Genomic DNA, 17395 nt, shown 5'->3' with positions numbered 1-17395 from the left:
AGAGGTGTGTGACACAGAAGTCTCTCCAATAGAGCTGTGTGACACAGAAGTCTCTCCAATAGAGCTGTGTGACACGGAAGTCTCTCCAATAGAGGTGTGTGACACAGAAGTCTGTCCAATAGAGCTGTGTGACACAGAAGTCTCTCCAATAGAGGTGTGTGACACAGAAGTCTCTCCAATAGAGCTGTGTGACACAGAGGTCTGTCCAATAGAGCTGTGTGACACAGACGTCTCTCCATTAGAGCTGTGTGACACAGAGATCTCTCCAATAGAACTGTGTGACACAGAAGTCTGTCCAATAGAGCTGTTTGACACAGAAGTCTCTCCAATAGAGCTGTGTGACACAGAAGTCTCTCCAATAGAGGTGTGTGACACAGAAGTCTGTCCAATAGAGCTGTGTGACACAGAAGTCTGTCCAATAGAACTGTGTGACACAGAAGTCTCTCCAATAGAACTGTGTGACACAGAAGTCTCTCCAATAGAACTGTGTGACAGACGTCTCTTGAGTAGTACTGTGACTGTGACATAGCAGTGACAATAGAGCTTAGATATGTGAGTGCATATTGATGTGGTACATGGTGACATGTACGATTACATGTGGGTGAATATGTGAGTCCTGGTGAGACAATTTCGGATGCTGATAGTGAGTTATTGTAACACTGGTGAACGGGATGGGTGAAAGTTTGTGAACAGTTGATTGGTTTGAGTTGTTGGTTGAACTGTTTTATCAGACACTTGGGGATAATCTGTGCAGGGTCTGATGCAGCTGTTGGCAGAGATGAAGAGGAGGGGACTTGGGGTCATCCTGGTACATGTGTCAGTGAGTATACGTGTCATGTTCACCCCTTAATAGGGTTGGTGACAGGGCTTAAACTCTTTGGTTGTGCAGTCATAGCATCTGTCCGTGATTTGTGGTTTGAATCCAGCTCTTTTGGCCACTAGAAGGGGCTGGAGTATTTGAGTGAATGAGTAAGTGAATCAGGTTTTCCGCCACTTTTAGCAATATTCCAGCAATATCACAGCGGGAGACACAAGAAATGGGCTTCACACATTGTACCATTGTGGGAAATCGAACCCGGGTCTTCAGCGTGACGAGCGAACGCTTTAACCACTAGGCTACCCCACCGCCCCTGGAGTAATTGAGTCTAATTATGGCATGTCTATTTAATGAAAGCATGAAGTGATACGGTAACATACATTAACACACTGCAGTGAAACCTAAAAGACTTGATGCTAACAATCAATGCATCATAATCAGGCAGATCTGGGGATCAGCCCAGAACTATCAGATCCTGGAACTTATAAGGGACATAACTCTGCAAAACAATTTAATTTAGCTGCCTGCTAGCTATCTCATGGCTTGTAATAATGAAGATTAAGCAATGATTAAAGTCTCTCGTCACCAAAAGTGTACCTGCAAATATAAGATTTCATGGAATACACAGATGTACTTCACATGCTTAATGACTGTCCTTGACCCTAACCCTGTGTTTGGTGTGCCTGCAGCCTCCAGTGATGTACAGTCTTCAGAAGGCAGAGCTCCCTGGACTTGTGATCTCCAGCACTGTGGAAGAGGCTTGTGAGGAGCTCCATGTTCAGGGTAGGATCTCCCCCACCTCTTTCCTCTCTGTGTGGAGGAACGTGAGACAATGGATCAAGAGAACTGATCTCACGCTATGAAGCCCTTCTTATTACTTTGTGTTTTCATGTTCTTAGTCATTCAGCTTCAGACGGAGTGGTCAGTCAGAACAAACAAATTGAACATAAGAAAACAATGTTTCCATGGTTTGACAAGACTACTGACAAGCTGTCTGTTGTTTAAAATATGTGCGAAAAAGGTCTTTTTCAAATATTTTTACAATACACCACAGGTTTTCTTTTGAAGTGTGGGATGATATATACTGAAAATACAAGTCATAAAATATTTTTATGTACTGTACACATTTAAAGAAACTCAGTATCCACTCAAAGAAATATTCATCATCCCTAACTTTTTGTTTGTTTAGTATATATGTTCTATTTGGTAAATGTTCCAATGTTTAGTAATCCTACATACGGGTAGTTGTTATGGATGTATCACCTCGGCATTTATGTGAGACCAACAGATATACAACTTCTGAATGTATTGCATGATCGGATCTACATGTAAACAGAGAAATAGCTCCAGAATGTTAACTATGAATTTGTTCATCAATGGCTGTTGTTGTTTGCGTTCTTAATTCTATCCTTGTTTTTGTGTGTTCTGCAGAGGACCGTTCGTTGGATGTTGATGATGATGATGAGAACCAACCACTCATCAGCAAGGGAACTAAGTGAGGGTTCTGAACAATGTGGGCAGGTGCTTGTTGGGACAGAACATTGTGTGCAGGTGCTTGCAGGGGCTGATCAGTGCAGGCAGGTGCTTGCTTGGGCTGATCAATGGAGGCAGGTGCTTGCTGGACAGAACACTGTGTGCAGGTGCTTGCAGGGGCTGATCAATGGAGGCAGGTGCTTGCGGGACAGAACATTGTGTGCAGGTGCTTGCTGGTTCAGAACATTGGGTGCATGTGCTTGCTAGAAAGAACATTGGGTGGAGGTGCATGCTGGGGCAGAACATTGGGTTCAGGTGCTTGCAGAGGCTGATCAATGCAGGCAGGTGCTTGCTGAAACAGAACATTCTAGGTCGGTGCTTGCTGGAGAACACATCATATTGCAGGCATGTTCTTGCCATCGAAGAACATTGCAGGCAGGTACTTGCCGAGACAACATTGTGTGTGCATGCTTGCTCGGGAAGAAGGTATTGCATGCTGGTTCCTTATGGGATGTATTGGTTCTTGTTTTGACACTGCAGACAGATAGATGTTGGTACCTGTTAACAGTGGATAGAATACATATCTTCTGGCTTGATGTTACTACAATATGTGAATGAATAACTGTTATAAATTTATAAAGAACTCAGTTATGCAATGACCAAAAAGAGCTGTCAACAGTTTTATAACGTCTCTATCATTGTACGTCCTTCATCTATGTATAAATGGCAGGTACAATTGTGGGGTTGTGGTTTCCTGTGACGTGTGACAGATTTTTAAAGAAATCACAGCCTTCCGTGACACTGAAACAGGCAGCAGCTTCTCCTGAGAACAGCAGACAATAGCATTACAGTGAGCAATGGGGCTGATGCCGTAGATGCTTGCTGTTTCCTACAGAGTATAGAGGCGTGTCAAAATCATGCGGTTGCTTGCTGGATTTCTGCTGGGGGCATACAGACTATATGGGCAGTTATTTAGTAGACACCTAGCCCCTTTGGCAGATTCCTGGAGTGCTGTGCCAATATTCCTCTCTGTGATGGCTGAGCAAGTCTTGTCAACACTTGTGTGAGAAACTGATTGTGATCATTTTCAAATTTAGATACATCATGTATGACTTTTTGTAACAGTGCTTATTGTTTTATTTCAATTGGCAATAAGTTTTGTATACAGTCTTGTAGTATTTGATACTATTATGATCAGTTATATGGGCTTTAAAACAATGATTGTTTCCACAGCACTGTCTCAATATATGCTTTGTGATTAGTCGAAGTCCCTAGTAAAACATGCCTGTGCTTGTTTACTCATCATTGCTCATTGGAAATACACATATTATTTTAATGACCAAACCGACGCGGGTGTTTTGTGTGATCACAAGAGGTTAGTGTCAGTATTACGTCTTTCCGACAAGTCCCTTATCAAAATGACAATCACATCTGAGTTAATGTGTTTAGGTAAGACTTTATTTGATTGTTTATGGACTTTTTACTGCCTAATGAATAATGAATAATCCTAGTTGCAAGGTGTGGAATTCTTTATATAAAAGCCACTTAAGAATATTTTTTTTTATTCAGATGGAGCAGTTGCTATGTGCTATGTGAGCAGTGTTAGCAGTGCTAGTGCATATGACTTGTTATAGGCACAATATTTTTAGTGTTGAACATGTGCAAATTGGCATTCAGCAGAATACAAAGTACCGGTAATAATTTGTTTTTACACTTTTCAATATTTAAGGGTTGGTTGAATCCATAAGCCATTACAAAAAGTCTTCCCTTATATTCCATGTGTACAAGATGTCAACCTTGGACATAACAATGTTGGAAGTCAAACTGAATTACGATGTAACAATTCTCAAAATTGCCAGCAGATGTCAGGGTTTATGATTAATGTCAGCACCTGCTGGTCAAGTGACTTTGCATACTTGATATCCCAGTTCAGAGTATCTCCTTTCTGTTATGATGAATACCCTGCTGCCATTCACGACTATATCTTCAATTCAGAAGTGACATCACCAGCTCCATCTCTCTGGTAACTAACTTTGCACATAATTACTCTGTAATTCGCTTGACAACCAACAACCAGTCCAATCTCATTAAAATGAGATCTAAGTTCTGAGGACATCCCATTACGGGTAACGTCAGAACGACCTTTCCTGAACAGTGACCGACCACTGAAACGACTAACAAGAAGTCGACATCAGCCAATTAGAAAGCAGCTTCTCGAGCTTTACGGCACTCATTTCAACCTGGTGACTTCCATTTCAGACTTCACTTGTAAATATGTTGACACAGTTCTCGATTAAAATTTTGGAAACTGAACAAATGAACATTCTGGAATGTCTAATATATGGTTGAGATTGTATGGCAGTGCTTCCCACGTACTGTGCAACGATTCTTCCATTCAAATGTTTATCCCAAAGAATCAGGAGATAGACGATAATTTTGACAGAATCAGTCGTACGGGCCGTAACTGTCCGGAATACAGCGTGTTAACGTTTTTGATGTTGCATGATTAGACATTTCGACTGTCACTTTTGTGATGATCTGGTAAGCGATGCTTTGATTAGTTGGATGAAAGTTCGGCCTGACGTGACCCGTAATGGGATGTCCTCAGATCTTTGTTAAGTGATACCGAGAACTATGATGTGATTTTAGTGAGATTGCTACTAGTCAAAATGTCTCTTTAGAACGTGAGTTTGGCATAATTAAAATGAACTGCAACCTCGTGTGAGCAAGTCCTTGAGACAATTATTCAAATCAGAAGGGCAGGAAGTCATTAGTTTAACAGCCGTTCAGTGTTATACTAGAGATGATATGCCACAAGATGAGTCGAGTGCTGGTGATATCACCTCTTGAACAAGGTAATTAGATTGGATGGCTATTTTCAGCAACATGTTAGTCGAACCAGATCGACCAAGCATAAAGCCATGGTGGTGATTGAATCCAGGGTATTTATCCACATAGAGTGGAGATATAATAGCCTGCATAATCGAGGTTGGTAACTCTGTGAAAACAGTGGGAAGATATATGGATAACCAATTTGATTTTAAAGATTCAAGTGAATTTGTTATGTCCAGGTAGGAATATATATGTATATTTTATTTATACCAATGAGTGCAACCTTCTGTTATTATGATATATGGAATCAGAAATAGCAGTCTTAACAAGTATCACTCAGGTGCTTATCACAACTGATTGTATTGCTTCCTTCATGGAATGGCATCTTGCCAAGACTTTTCTTATACATGATCTTTGCACTAGCGGTAGACAATGATTTAAGATACTTCTGATGACCTCCGCATATGTCAGATTTGTTAAGGTCATGCATTGTGCCATCTACAAATCTGGCAAATCTGTGACAGACTAACCATAGTAATATGAAAGAATTGGATGATCTTTTACTTTTTTGTGTAGTTTATGTGAACATCAGGAAGAAAAATGTGATGGTGTTCATGAACCCTCACCGCATCATGATGGTTACTGTAGAACAGGATATCCCCATGGCTGCTGCAGCAGGTCAAGTGACTCAGTCTGTGGGACAGGATATCCTCATGGCTGCTGCAGCAGGTCAAGTGACTCAGTCTGTGGGACAGGATATCCTCATGGCTGCTGGAGCAGGTCAAGTGACTCAGTCTGTGGGACACATCCCCGTTACCCAGTATGATGCAGTACTGGAGCAGGTCACAGTTACCCAGTATTATGCATTACTGGAGCAGGTCAAGTGACTCAAGAAGATCCAGTCTGTGGACCAGAGAGAGGGGTGTCAAAAGGTTCTTTAGGGAAATATTTATTGACTCACTTTATCATGTTCATGTGTTACTTCTGATCATGTTTTTATTTTAACTGCGCATAACAAGCATTAGTTTCAGCTTTGGTTTCTGACCTCCAGCTATCTATAAAGGGTAACAAACACAAGCAGGGAATATATTTTATCAGTTTTCTTACATGTGGGTTGATATACTAATATTTTTTATTTTTCTATCACATTTGTTATGGCAGTTATTTCAAATATGTACAACATCAATAAAAAATTCAAGAGGAAAATAGTTTTTGTTTCCTGCAGCCAGCATGTTACAACATTTAATTAATTCTTCAAATGGTGGAAGATAGGACAAGTTGTATCAGTATTTATTCCATAATTACAGATATATTGTGGTTGTCTATAGTAATAACTATTGTTTAACACAGGCACCTGCCACTTGATGGAATGTCAGTTGTGATCCAGGTACTGTAATGCACAAAGAAAAGTCCCCACAATTGCAACCATTGCATTAATCTGTAGCACTCTTGTCTATAGTCCTCATGAGTACTTCACTGGTTTGGATTCTATGTTCTCCATAAACCATAAATACATATGGCTACTATATGAGGGGAGGGGGGTTTAATGTCCCATGTTCAAGATTATTGCTCTAATGCATGTACTAGTCCGGAGTAACGCTGCTTTTATAGTGTTAAGGCCACACATTTTATCTCTTGTTTAATGGGCCCACCGCCCCTACTGAAAAGCAGCTGGAACCGAAATAAATTAAACATAAAGATATATTTATTTTTATTATGCCTCCCGCTAGTAATATAGACCCTCTTATAAAATATAAAATGTAATATATAAATTCTATGTCTAAATCACTATCAGTGATTCAAGAAGCCAGTTTTAACTCCATGGCAGAATGACTTTCAAATAAGTAAATGATTGACATATTCATTTTTTTATTTCAATCGACCTTGCGTGCAAAAGCTGGAATAAATCCATGAAACATAAAATTTAAAAAGTGTGGCCTGACCCACTGAGATACCATGCCTTAGTTTAACATTAATACTCAGAAACAGTGATACTGACTTCGAGCTGGCCAGTCCTTGGTATGTTTGCTTGTTTGTTGTTAAGCACCCCACTCAGCACTATTCCCTCTATATGATGGCAGTCTGTAACTAATCGAGTTTGGAGCAGACAATCCAGTGATTGACATCATCATCGATCTACACAATGGGATACGATGTCAGCGATCCCGTTAGTCACCTCTTATGTCAACCATGGTATGACATATATTGACAAAACGCTCTTCAACTCTCGGTGGCTGTGTGAGCTGTAGTAGTGGCAATAAGGTTAATGAGGTTTTGTATGACTGAAGGAAGTAACTTCCCTCATGTTGAGTGAGTGAGTGAGTATGGTTTTATAAATATCATGGTGGGGAACACCAGGAATGGGGTTCACACATTGTATCCATGTGAGGAATCGAACCTGGGTCTTTGGCGTGACGAGCGAACGCTTTAACCACTAGGCTACCCGAAAGAGAAATAGTGTTATCTGTGCACTTGCTGATTTCCCTCTCATGTCAACCAGGACCAGGCTTGATTTGTTGAGGGAGAAATACTGACTTCACTAGAAAGTGGCAATATGTATTCGCAGCTGATGGAGAAGCGTACTGACGATGGTCATGATTCAGAAAAAGATAATTTTGCACAGTAGTGTACTTAATTTATCAAATGGAGCATGTCATCCTCTGATCTGACAACAAACACAGTCGTGTAGCAGAAATGGTTTATTAAGCAAGTTCACAGCACTCTGTCCTGACATGATGATGATCTAATAAACGCTCTCCCTTCTCGTGAGTTATAAAAATACAGTATACTGACTGTCAGTAACAAAATACTTTGATCACAGGCAACAATCTGCATGGTTTTCTTTTACACATAGAAATATCTACAACTGGTGGTGTTTTCTCCCATACCAGACTGCTTCTGCCATGGGTTACCTCCCTTAGTAAGAGTACTCTCCCTTGGTAATTCCACAACAAAAGCAGTCAACGCCTTCACAGACCATACTGTTGAGAACCATATTTTAAATATTGCTCAATACTAAGTTATTTTGTTATGATATAATTAGTATTATTATATTCATTCTCACAACCCTAGGACATAAATACTGAGTAATTCATAATCATTAAGACTTTAAAGATATCTAAAATCTTACTTGAAAACAATTTCAGTTGGTTTCCATGACAATGTTTGAAGAAAATAAAAAAAGACATTTTCATGTACTGAATTAGGTTTAGCAAGTTCTTCTGTTTTAATTTTTTTATCAAAAGTAGTTTAGACAGAGCCTTAACTACAATCTGACAACACAGTGTTTGCCATGTTCTGGTTTTGTACTCGGGTGGAGTGTTAAATCCTGTACCATTAAGTATATCTGTTGGTGTGAGTTTGGGATTACTGCACAACTCAGATTGTTGTGTATAGGTGTGTTCTAACGACAAAATGTAAGTTAATCTATTGCCATTCCACCGATGCAGTCAAGAATCATAGACTTCAAATCAAATTATCAAAGATACCACTTCATGTATATCAAATAAAAATTGAATTAAATCCAGTTTGTATGACATATTGGATACTGCTTATGGCGAAATTGAATAGAAGAAGTGCTTCAATGTTCTTTAAACTATAACATAAATGCATTGCCAAATATGCTTATATAGTTAGTGAGTGAGTGAGTATGGTTTTATGCCGCTTTGAGCAATATTCCAGCAATATCACAGCGGGGGACACCAGAAATGGGCTTCATGCATTGTACCCGTGTCAGGAATCGAACCCGGGTCTTCGGCGTGACGAGCGAACACTTTAACCACTAAGCAACCCAACTGCCCCACATATATAGTAAGTGTGGTAAAAATGTAGACGATGTTCCATGGCCGGTGCCCGTTTCCTTCCTTGTTCAGTGTAGCTAGGGTTAGCAACTGATAATTTGGTAAACATCATAACATTTGAACTGGTGGACAGTTACTTGAAGGACAGGAATCAAACTTGCCAGGACTGCCAATAAGCTGAGAGTTGTCCCCCTTTAACAAGTGTGCCCAGCCAATAAATGCACAATAACCCCCTCTATTGATCATCAGGACAGTTTAAATAATCAACATTTTATAAATACCTATGTCAGAAAATGTTCAACACAGACCAGTAGACATCCTTTATGGACAATGATATTTAATGATTAACTGATTGTATCAAATTCTTTAATTAGGGACTTTTATAAATCTACCTATAATAATGACTGGTCCCTTGAATTGTGGTTGAGTTCAGTAAAGTAAATGCTTTTGTGATAATTAATTATGGCATATCACAGTTTGAGATTGATTTAAATATTTTTCCTTTTGAGACCGTCCCTGTCCTTCAAAATGGTGAGATTCAGCTGTGTCAGCAGAAAGGATTGACTACATACAAATCTGTTTTTATTTATCTTTTATATGTAAGATTTCATACCCAAAAAATTGCAAAATACATTTAACATACTGAAGTGGCTTTGAAAGACAATATTTAAATCTAATAAATAAAATCAATGTGAACATTGATAAACATAACCAATCTCTATTACTTATTTAGCTTCACACAAATGAGACCGGTCAGAATTCCTAGTTCAAATTACTATATACCTGTTGGCACCATTATTAGATTCCAATCACAACCCAACTCTTCAAACTGTCTAAAAGCTCTCGTACCTCAATCATTATGCAGTGTATCTAGTTTTATATAAATATTTCTTGCTTTAACTTCATCACACCAACCTCTCTTGTCAATGTTCGTTCTTTTGAATATTAAAAATGATGATAAACAGAATAATCCACAACTGGACAAAAACAGTTGCAGGGAAATGTACATCTGCATGTGGTAGGGCTGTTCACACGTAGACAATAGACACAAACAAAACACCAATCAATTTAGAAGGGATGATAACATTTGACAAAAAGGTAATAAGAGTAGTTAAAAAGTTAAACATTGTTCCAGAAAAAATATCTTAAATATGATTTCATATGCAACAGTTGGAACAATTATCAATAATAAGTTCATTAGCAAATAGTATTTGTCTCAAAATAGAATTTGATAAAAATTCTTCAGAAATGAGAAGTCATTAGATAAAAGAAAGTAGTCCCAAGGACAATAGGTTTTTTTCACTGGGACTTGACAAGACACATGATCACTGTGTAACACCTCTAGCAAAGCCATTACAAACACCAGGAGGAAACTATACACTTAAAGCAGGTGTTAAGTACAACATCGACGATGGCCCATCGTCTTGTAATGAAAAACTAAACAAATTCATACTACTTGATGATATGTTTTCCAGGAAGTGGCTCCAGATTCATGTGTGTAAAGTGTGACTTCAAATGGAGTGAGGAAGCGGTGGTCTGGTGAGTGAGTGAGTGAGTGAGTGAGTGAGTCGGGCCGCACACCACGTTGAAAAGTATTTCCGTTACAACACGGCAGTCAGCTCAGGAGAAAAGAGCAAAGGGATACAGGTCAGAGACATTTATCACTTTGATGAATCCTTGAGGAGTTATTCCGCGGAGAGATCAAGAATCATAATTGGGCAAAATCTGGAGTTTAACTAACCTTAACCTGATCTGGTAGCAAAGGGACACAACTCTGGCATGAAGTGGGGTGCAGTGAGTACTGGTGACAAGCAATGCAGGCATACATATGAACAATACTGAGGAGATCTGAGATGGAAACTGACACTTTTTCCTGAGCTAGATGTTGCAAGATTGAATCACACACAACTTACAACAATGTCTCACTGACCATATTTTGAATTTTTGGTATAAAATCAATTTTTGAGTTATGTTGTCTTAAAATTGCGTTCTTATACTCTTTTGGCAAGATTTGAGGTGAAAGTACTGGTATTGTAAAATCAAATTTTATCATTGTATTTCAATAAATATGATTGACATCTTACTGACTACTAGTGATTGATTAATCACTGTAATAAGAAAAATAAATTGAAATTAAACATTTTTCCATTCAAAATGTTACTTTATGTGTAAGTGCCAATCTCAAATTTGACTTTGGTCAAAAAGGAAACATAACACCATCTGTTCACGCAATATGTATACAAAAGAGAAAGTGTTATTATTAGTCGACAGGAATGCAGTGTACATAAAAAAATTGGCACACAAACCAGAATTTCAAACCATGTCATGAATGAATATAATGTACAACACACATGTACAACACACTTGGTTATGTTTGAGCTCTATGACAAAGACTAAGTTGATGGTCAAGTTGAATATCAAAATTTCATTTCAAACATTGCAAGTGCATAAAATACAAAGATTAACCAAAAAGAAAATGGCCTTTGTGGTTGTATTAATGGTTGCCTGCTAAATATCGAAGCTAGTTGTGTTCCCATCAGCACATTGGTCATGTGACAATTTTAGAACAAGTGAAAATCGTAACAAATAGTCCATAACTGTACAATATAATATTGACCAACATGAGCTTCATCTTGCAAAATGGCAAACTGTGATGTCAGTTAACCTCTGAGTATAGTCCAGTATACTGATATAGATAAAATGCACATGATTGAATTTTTCAACAAGTGGTGGGGGAATACGATCTCCTAAAAAAAAAAGTCATTATTTTTATCATGCCTTACAAGAAAAACTTAAAAAAAGAAAGAAGAATTCTTGCTTTGTAATCTTTTTTTCCACATCACTGCAAAACACTTTCGTTCGTTTATCAATACATAACAATGGTAGTATAGCTCCAATTACGTATAATCTCTCAGGGCAGATAATTCATAATCATATTAACTCAATTCTATATATAATATACAGCATATCTACATCTGTTTATATACAAACTTTTTCTGTAAATAATATACATTTAGAATGTATAACAGCTCAATATACACACATTATAAATGGATATATACACACAGTGGAACTTTCATTTAAGTACAATTCATTGTGTGAAAAATCAGAAAAGAAATTTCAACAATACCTGCTGTTAAAGAGGTAAGCTCATATCCAAGACCCAGTAAATCACCAGAGTGCATTGCTAGTCTTGTTATTTGGTGCCATGTTCAAATATTGCCATTTTAGTGTAAAATTAATATATGCGTGGAACGAAATATCTACACACAAACACAAAATTTATCGTTATATTCACTTATCAATCAATACTTCATGAGACTACAAAAATCACATATATGATTACAACAATCATATTAAAGTAATACCATATTCAACATATCAAGCACCCTATTCCAACAAAAGTGTTTTTTTTTCAATTTAATTGTAGATTTGCCCTTCTGGTTTTTTGTATATAAATATTTTTTATATCATAATATAGCATTGAGAAGTCATTTAAAACAAAGTGGAATAGGTTTTTAATAAGCATTAATGCTTGAAACCTTTTATGAGCCTTGGAACATATTTCAATTACAGTTACAACTTATTTTTTCAATAGATTTGAATACTTTTTGAGTTTATACATTAAATATGGAAATAATAATTTATTTTTGTTTAAGAGTTCACATTGATTTTTACTGCGTTGATTGTGATGATAGCATTATTTGAGAATAATCCACAATTACTGTTGGTACTTAAATCACATTCATTGCTGCCAACCCTAGTCTTCATATGGTGTAGACTAAAGAGATAGTCCACCAATATTTCAAATTGATATGAACGAAAATTTGTTTCAAGCAGTACTACATGGTAGACTTTATTCTCTAAACATCTTGCACACAAGCCATGATAAAGCAAAATTCAAAAAGTGCCCCTGTTTGCTTTCTTCTGGAGGTCACCATTTTGTTGTCCAAAATGTCTTAAGAGAGTGATAGGTCACTACATCACAACTTTGCTCAAAATGGCGGCCTCCAGTAAAGGAGTGAAATGTCACATTTGTTCTGAATATGCTGAGAGTTACATGTTGCAATCTCATTAAAATCAGATCTAAGTTCTCGCTGCCGCTAAACAAAGATCTGAGGACATCCCATTACGGGTCACGTCAGAACGGCCTTTCGCAAACCTTGACCTCTCACTGAAACGACTAGCAAGAAGTCAACATCAGCCAATTAGAAAGCAGCTTCTCGAGCTTTATGGCACTTGTTTCAACCTGCCGACTTCCATTTCAGACTACACTTGAAAAATATGTTGACACAGTTCTTGATTAAAATTTTGAAAACTGAACAAACGAACATTCCGGAATTTCTTATATATCGTTGCGATTGTATTGCAATGTTTCCCACATACTGTGCAATGCCTCCTCCGTTCATATGTTTGTCCCATGCAAATGAGAGATAGACGATAACTTTGACGGAATCAGTTGTATGGGCTGTTACTGTCGTTCGGAATACCCCGTGTTAATGTTTTTGAGGTTGCATGATTAGAAAACACATTCCGACTGTCACTTTCATGATCTGGTAAGCAACGCTTTGATTGGTCCGATTAGGGTTGTTCTGACGTGACCTGTAATGGGATGTCCTCAGATCTTTGTTTAGCAATAGCGAGAACTAAGATCTGATATTAATGAGACTGAACATGTTGCCATATGTGTTGCATTCAAGCTCTGGATATAGGTAAAGTCCATATCACAATTTTGATTGATGAGTGGAACATCTCTTTAACTTGAACAGAAGCATTTCATACAGAATGAATACAGAATGGACCAGGGATACTACAATGACAGATTATCATTGTGCAAATCAGCAGTGTCTGAACATGATTATCTAAACCACAATTTTCACGTGAAATAATAGCACTGATGTCATTGAGAAGTCAAAGTAATGAAGTATCAATACAACGTGCCTCCTCATGTATCGATATAAAACATAAAAATATCGATAGATATAATTCTAAAAGTACCCAGTATTGAAACTTTTTCAATTATTTAAAAATTGTTTGATAAACATTGACTTAATAAATTGTACTTATTTGACATGCTTGAGCTTACTCCATATTGTCAACACGATATGTTTGAGAGAAATAACTTGGATATGCTGTAAAGTTGTGTCATATTATATTTCAAATGTAAAATACATAAAACTAACTTCTGTAGTAAAATAAATTATGGAATTCTGCTTTTCGGTATATTTATTACTTTCAAATTATTTTCATATCTCCTGGCATTAAAAACCAAACATATAATCTTCTATGTATATGTTTTTTATATTTATATAAAAACATTTTGACTTGTGGCAAGAACTAAAATAGATTAAACATACCGTTATATTTAAGGCCAGGATTTGTTGACGAGTATTGGGCACTTCGATAATGAAGAATACACCTTAAACGTTGAGAAATAGCAACAACTTGGTGGTGTAAACGATTCATATATAAAAACTGCCATCACTGAGTGTGAAGAAAGACAATGACCATATTGAAAGAGTATTATAAATCTTGTCTGTGGAATACGGCTTGGCTTGAGTGTTGATATTGCCTCCTGTTACCATGATAACAGCTATGAATCAGTCTCTGCCCTTCTTTTCTTTTTTGCTTTTTTCATGATTTCATTGAAGTTGAAAGGTTGAAGACAATAGACCTGAAAAACATGATCATTGAAATTACACAGTGGATGGATGGTAGCTCAATAAGGCCACTATAATTCTAGAATATGTGTCAATCTCATTAAAACCTGGTCTGTTGTTACGATTTGATACCCTTGACATCAAGATCTAACAACCTTACATGGGCTGTCACATGAACTCAAAATGAACGCTTATTGCCCAATGAGATGTCAGCTTTCTAAAATGATTAAGCTTCATTTGTCTGCCACCTCGAATCAGAAATTTCCATCTTAACAAATGAAAACCCACACTCAGAAACTTCCCTCAAGTCTCGTCTAATTGTGTTTTCCAACCTACCCAGACGATATGAGTGAGTGAGTGACTATGATTTTACGCCGATTTTAGCAATATTCCAGCAATATCACGGCGGGGGACACCAGAAATGGGCTTCACACATTTTACCCATGTCGGGAATTGAACCCGGGTCTTCGGCGTGACGAGCAAACGCTTTAACCACTAGCTACCCGACCGCCCCCAGACGATATAATAATTCCATAATATATAGGAGTAGTCTTTATATTTCTTGTTTTAAAGATTTTTTAGTTAAAACATCTTGGTCAGTCAGTAAGAAAACAAAATGCTTTTTATTTATTTACTTTTTGGGGGTCAGCAGAATGTAAACATTAGCGTAAGTCTTGTCTACTTGTGTTTTCCAACCCACCTGATCAGTAGGTAGCAGCTTGAAGTCTTCAGGCGGGTTTGCTATCACATACCGCTTTGATGAGGGACTCTTCACAGACTCACTTGTATCTCGGAATCGGTACAGCCCAATACACAGGATACCGAAGTGCCGCAACGCGTGGACGAACAGGTCCCCATATTTACCTGCTTCCTGAAATCATAAAGAAGATTTCTCCAAGCCCAGTAGAAATCAGTGTTGTCAGTTCATCCACAACCTTTCACATGACACTAATAATTCATTAAAACACCATCTAACATCACATCAACAATGATGAATTTTTACATCACATGACATCAACAATGATCACCTAAGATATGAGAAACTATAATGTCACCTCACAATGATTGACTGTGACATCACAACATTACTACAGCAATACTGTCTCTATTTCATCACCGAAAACCACAACCATGCATTGTAAATGCTACCTGATGGCCCACCTGGATATATGGCGTCTATAGAAAGATCAGGTTTTACCTTACAGACAAGTCTGGTATGACCTTGACACCTACCCCAAACTGCTGCAGTGGACCATCAAACAGCGAGATCTGCGCCACTCTACACCGGTCCCGGTTGGCCAGAACAGATGGGGTGCAGTAGCCCCCCTTCATCCCCGCCCCCTCAGCCAGAATCTGCTCCAGCTCGGGGGTTGCGCCCCCTGTGATGAGGGTGCGAATCAATGTCAGTGCGTTGTCGTTGAAATAACTCTGAAACAGGAGAACCATCCGCTGACTTGTCTTTCAATTAACAATATAAAGTCAATCAGTATAAAGGACCTATTAGGGCCACATCCCTTTTTTCCTTTCTTGAAAATTGAAGCCACTAATTTGAAAATTGAAGATAATACAATTAATGCTTTAACATTGTTATTGCACTTGAAATTTCAAATTGTATTTTGAACTTTCAACATGCTATCTTGAGATTTCAACATATCACCTTGAAATTTCAACATGCTATCTTGAACTTTCAAGAAAAAAAAAGAAAAATGATATGGGCTTTCGTAATGAAGACAATCTCAGTAAAAAATAATGTCTTAATATAAACAAGTAAAGATTAACATCATGTGAAGAGAACTTATGTTAAATATAACCATGAAAAAACCCAATTGTTTTTGTTTGTTGTTTAACGCCGCACTCAGCAATATTCCAGCTATATGACGGCGGTCTGTAAATAATCGAGTCTGGACCAGACAATCCAGTGATTGACATTAAGAGCATCGATCCATGCAACTGGGATACGATGACATGCATCAACCAAGTCAGCAAGCCTGACCATTCAATCCCTCTTACAACAAGCATAGTCGCCTTTTACGACAAGTATTGGTTGCTGAAGACCTATTCTATCCCGGTCTTCATGGGTAAACAACAATTGTAGTGCCATGACCATCTATGTTTAAGTATTGGAGTTTTATCAATCTCAGCACTTACATCACGTTGGTCATTGATGTCATGAATAAGTGAGTGAGTTGGGTCAATGACCACTTTTAACAGGAGGTTTTAGTTATATCACAGCATGTCAGCTTGATATGGAAAGAAAACCCAAAGTGATGAAGGTCTTTGGTGAAACCCATGTGCACAGGTATAGTTCTCACAAACCTAAAAACAATCAGAGCAAGCAGGGATTTCAACCCACGATCTTAGGATGCTGGCATGCCCAAGGGATGCAACTCTGCACAGCAAATTGCGATGCTTTGGACAGCTGGGCCCCTGTGTATGGTGGTGAGAACCAAGGATAAGAAGAATAAGGTTCCTGAACTTACTGTGCTCATGAGTGAGTCCAGGACACTGACGGCGAAGGCAGTACCACAGGCGAACGGCTGCGTCATGTACAGCTCCGTGTCAGGGTCATCGTCGTCATCTTGGTCCAGAAACTGGACATTGGAGTCATTGGCTGAACAGATGAACAAGCATTATAAGACATCCATATATATTGAGATATCCTTATCTCATCTTTGCATTGTGGAAAGGTGTGAGTTGGTTTAACATTTCTGTTAAATTTTTTCTTATGATTTTAAGGATAGTTTATAGTATACTATTGTGTCTAGGGCAATAGTTCCCAAGAACATCATGCTACAATTATCACATTAAGAGTG

The 17395-nt window shown here is 37.9% G+C and overlaps 2 protein-coding genes across 14 annotated transcripts in view; one reads left to right on the top strand and one right to left on the bottom strand.

Moving 5' to 3' along the window:
* Positions 1-4492, top strand: part of LOC124151765 (sodium-independent sulfate anion transporter-like) — a 56669-nt gene extending 52177 nt beyond the window's left edge. For both annotated transcript variants that reach the window (XM_046524403.2, XM_046524404.2), the window contains exons 19-21: positions 755-820; positions 1507-1600; positions 2249-4492. In XM_046524403.2, the coding sequence (XP_046380359.2) occupies positions 755-820; positions 1507-1600; positions 2249-2316 (228 nt within the window). In that variant the 3' untranslated portion in view covers positions 2317-4492. The remainder of the gene's footprint in view (positions 1-754; positions 821-1506; positions 1601-2248) is intronic.
* A 9007-nt stretch (positions 4493-13499) lies between these two features.
* LOC124151768 (calcium-activated potassium channel slowpoke-like) overlaps positions 13500-17395 on the bottom strand; it is a 135223-nt gene continuing 131327 nt past the window's right edge. For 9 of the 12 annotated variants that reach the window (XM_048392161.1, XM_048392159.1, XM_048392158.1 and 6 more), the window contains 4 exons: positions 17063-17193; positions 15816-16010; positions 15283-15453; positions 13501-14596 (listed from right to left, as the gene is read on the bottom strand). In XM_048392161.1, coding sequence (XP_048248118.1) covers positions 14516-14596; positions 15283-15453; positions 15816-16010; positions 17063-17193 — 578 coding nt within the window. In that variant the 3' untranslated portion in view covers positions 13501-14515. Of the gene's footprint in view, positions 14597-15282; positions 15454-15815; positions 16011-17062; positions 17194-17395 lie in introns of all 12 variants that reach the window. The other 3 variants (XM_048392157.1, XM_048392156.1, XM_048392155.1) reach the window with 1 other exon arrangement.

Source organism: Haliotis rufescens, unplaced genomic scaffold (assembly GCF_023055435.1).
Source record: "Haliotis rufescens isolate VD_foot unplaced genomic scaffold, xgHalRufe1.0.p SCAF_11, whole genome shotgun sequence".
Taxonomy (NCBI): Eukaryota; Metazoa; Mollusca; class Gastropoda; order Lepetellida; family Haliotidae; genus Haliotis; species Haliotis rufescens.
Note: the sequence above shows the minus strand (reverse complement) of the source record. Positions and strands in the feature narration are given on the sequence as shown.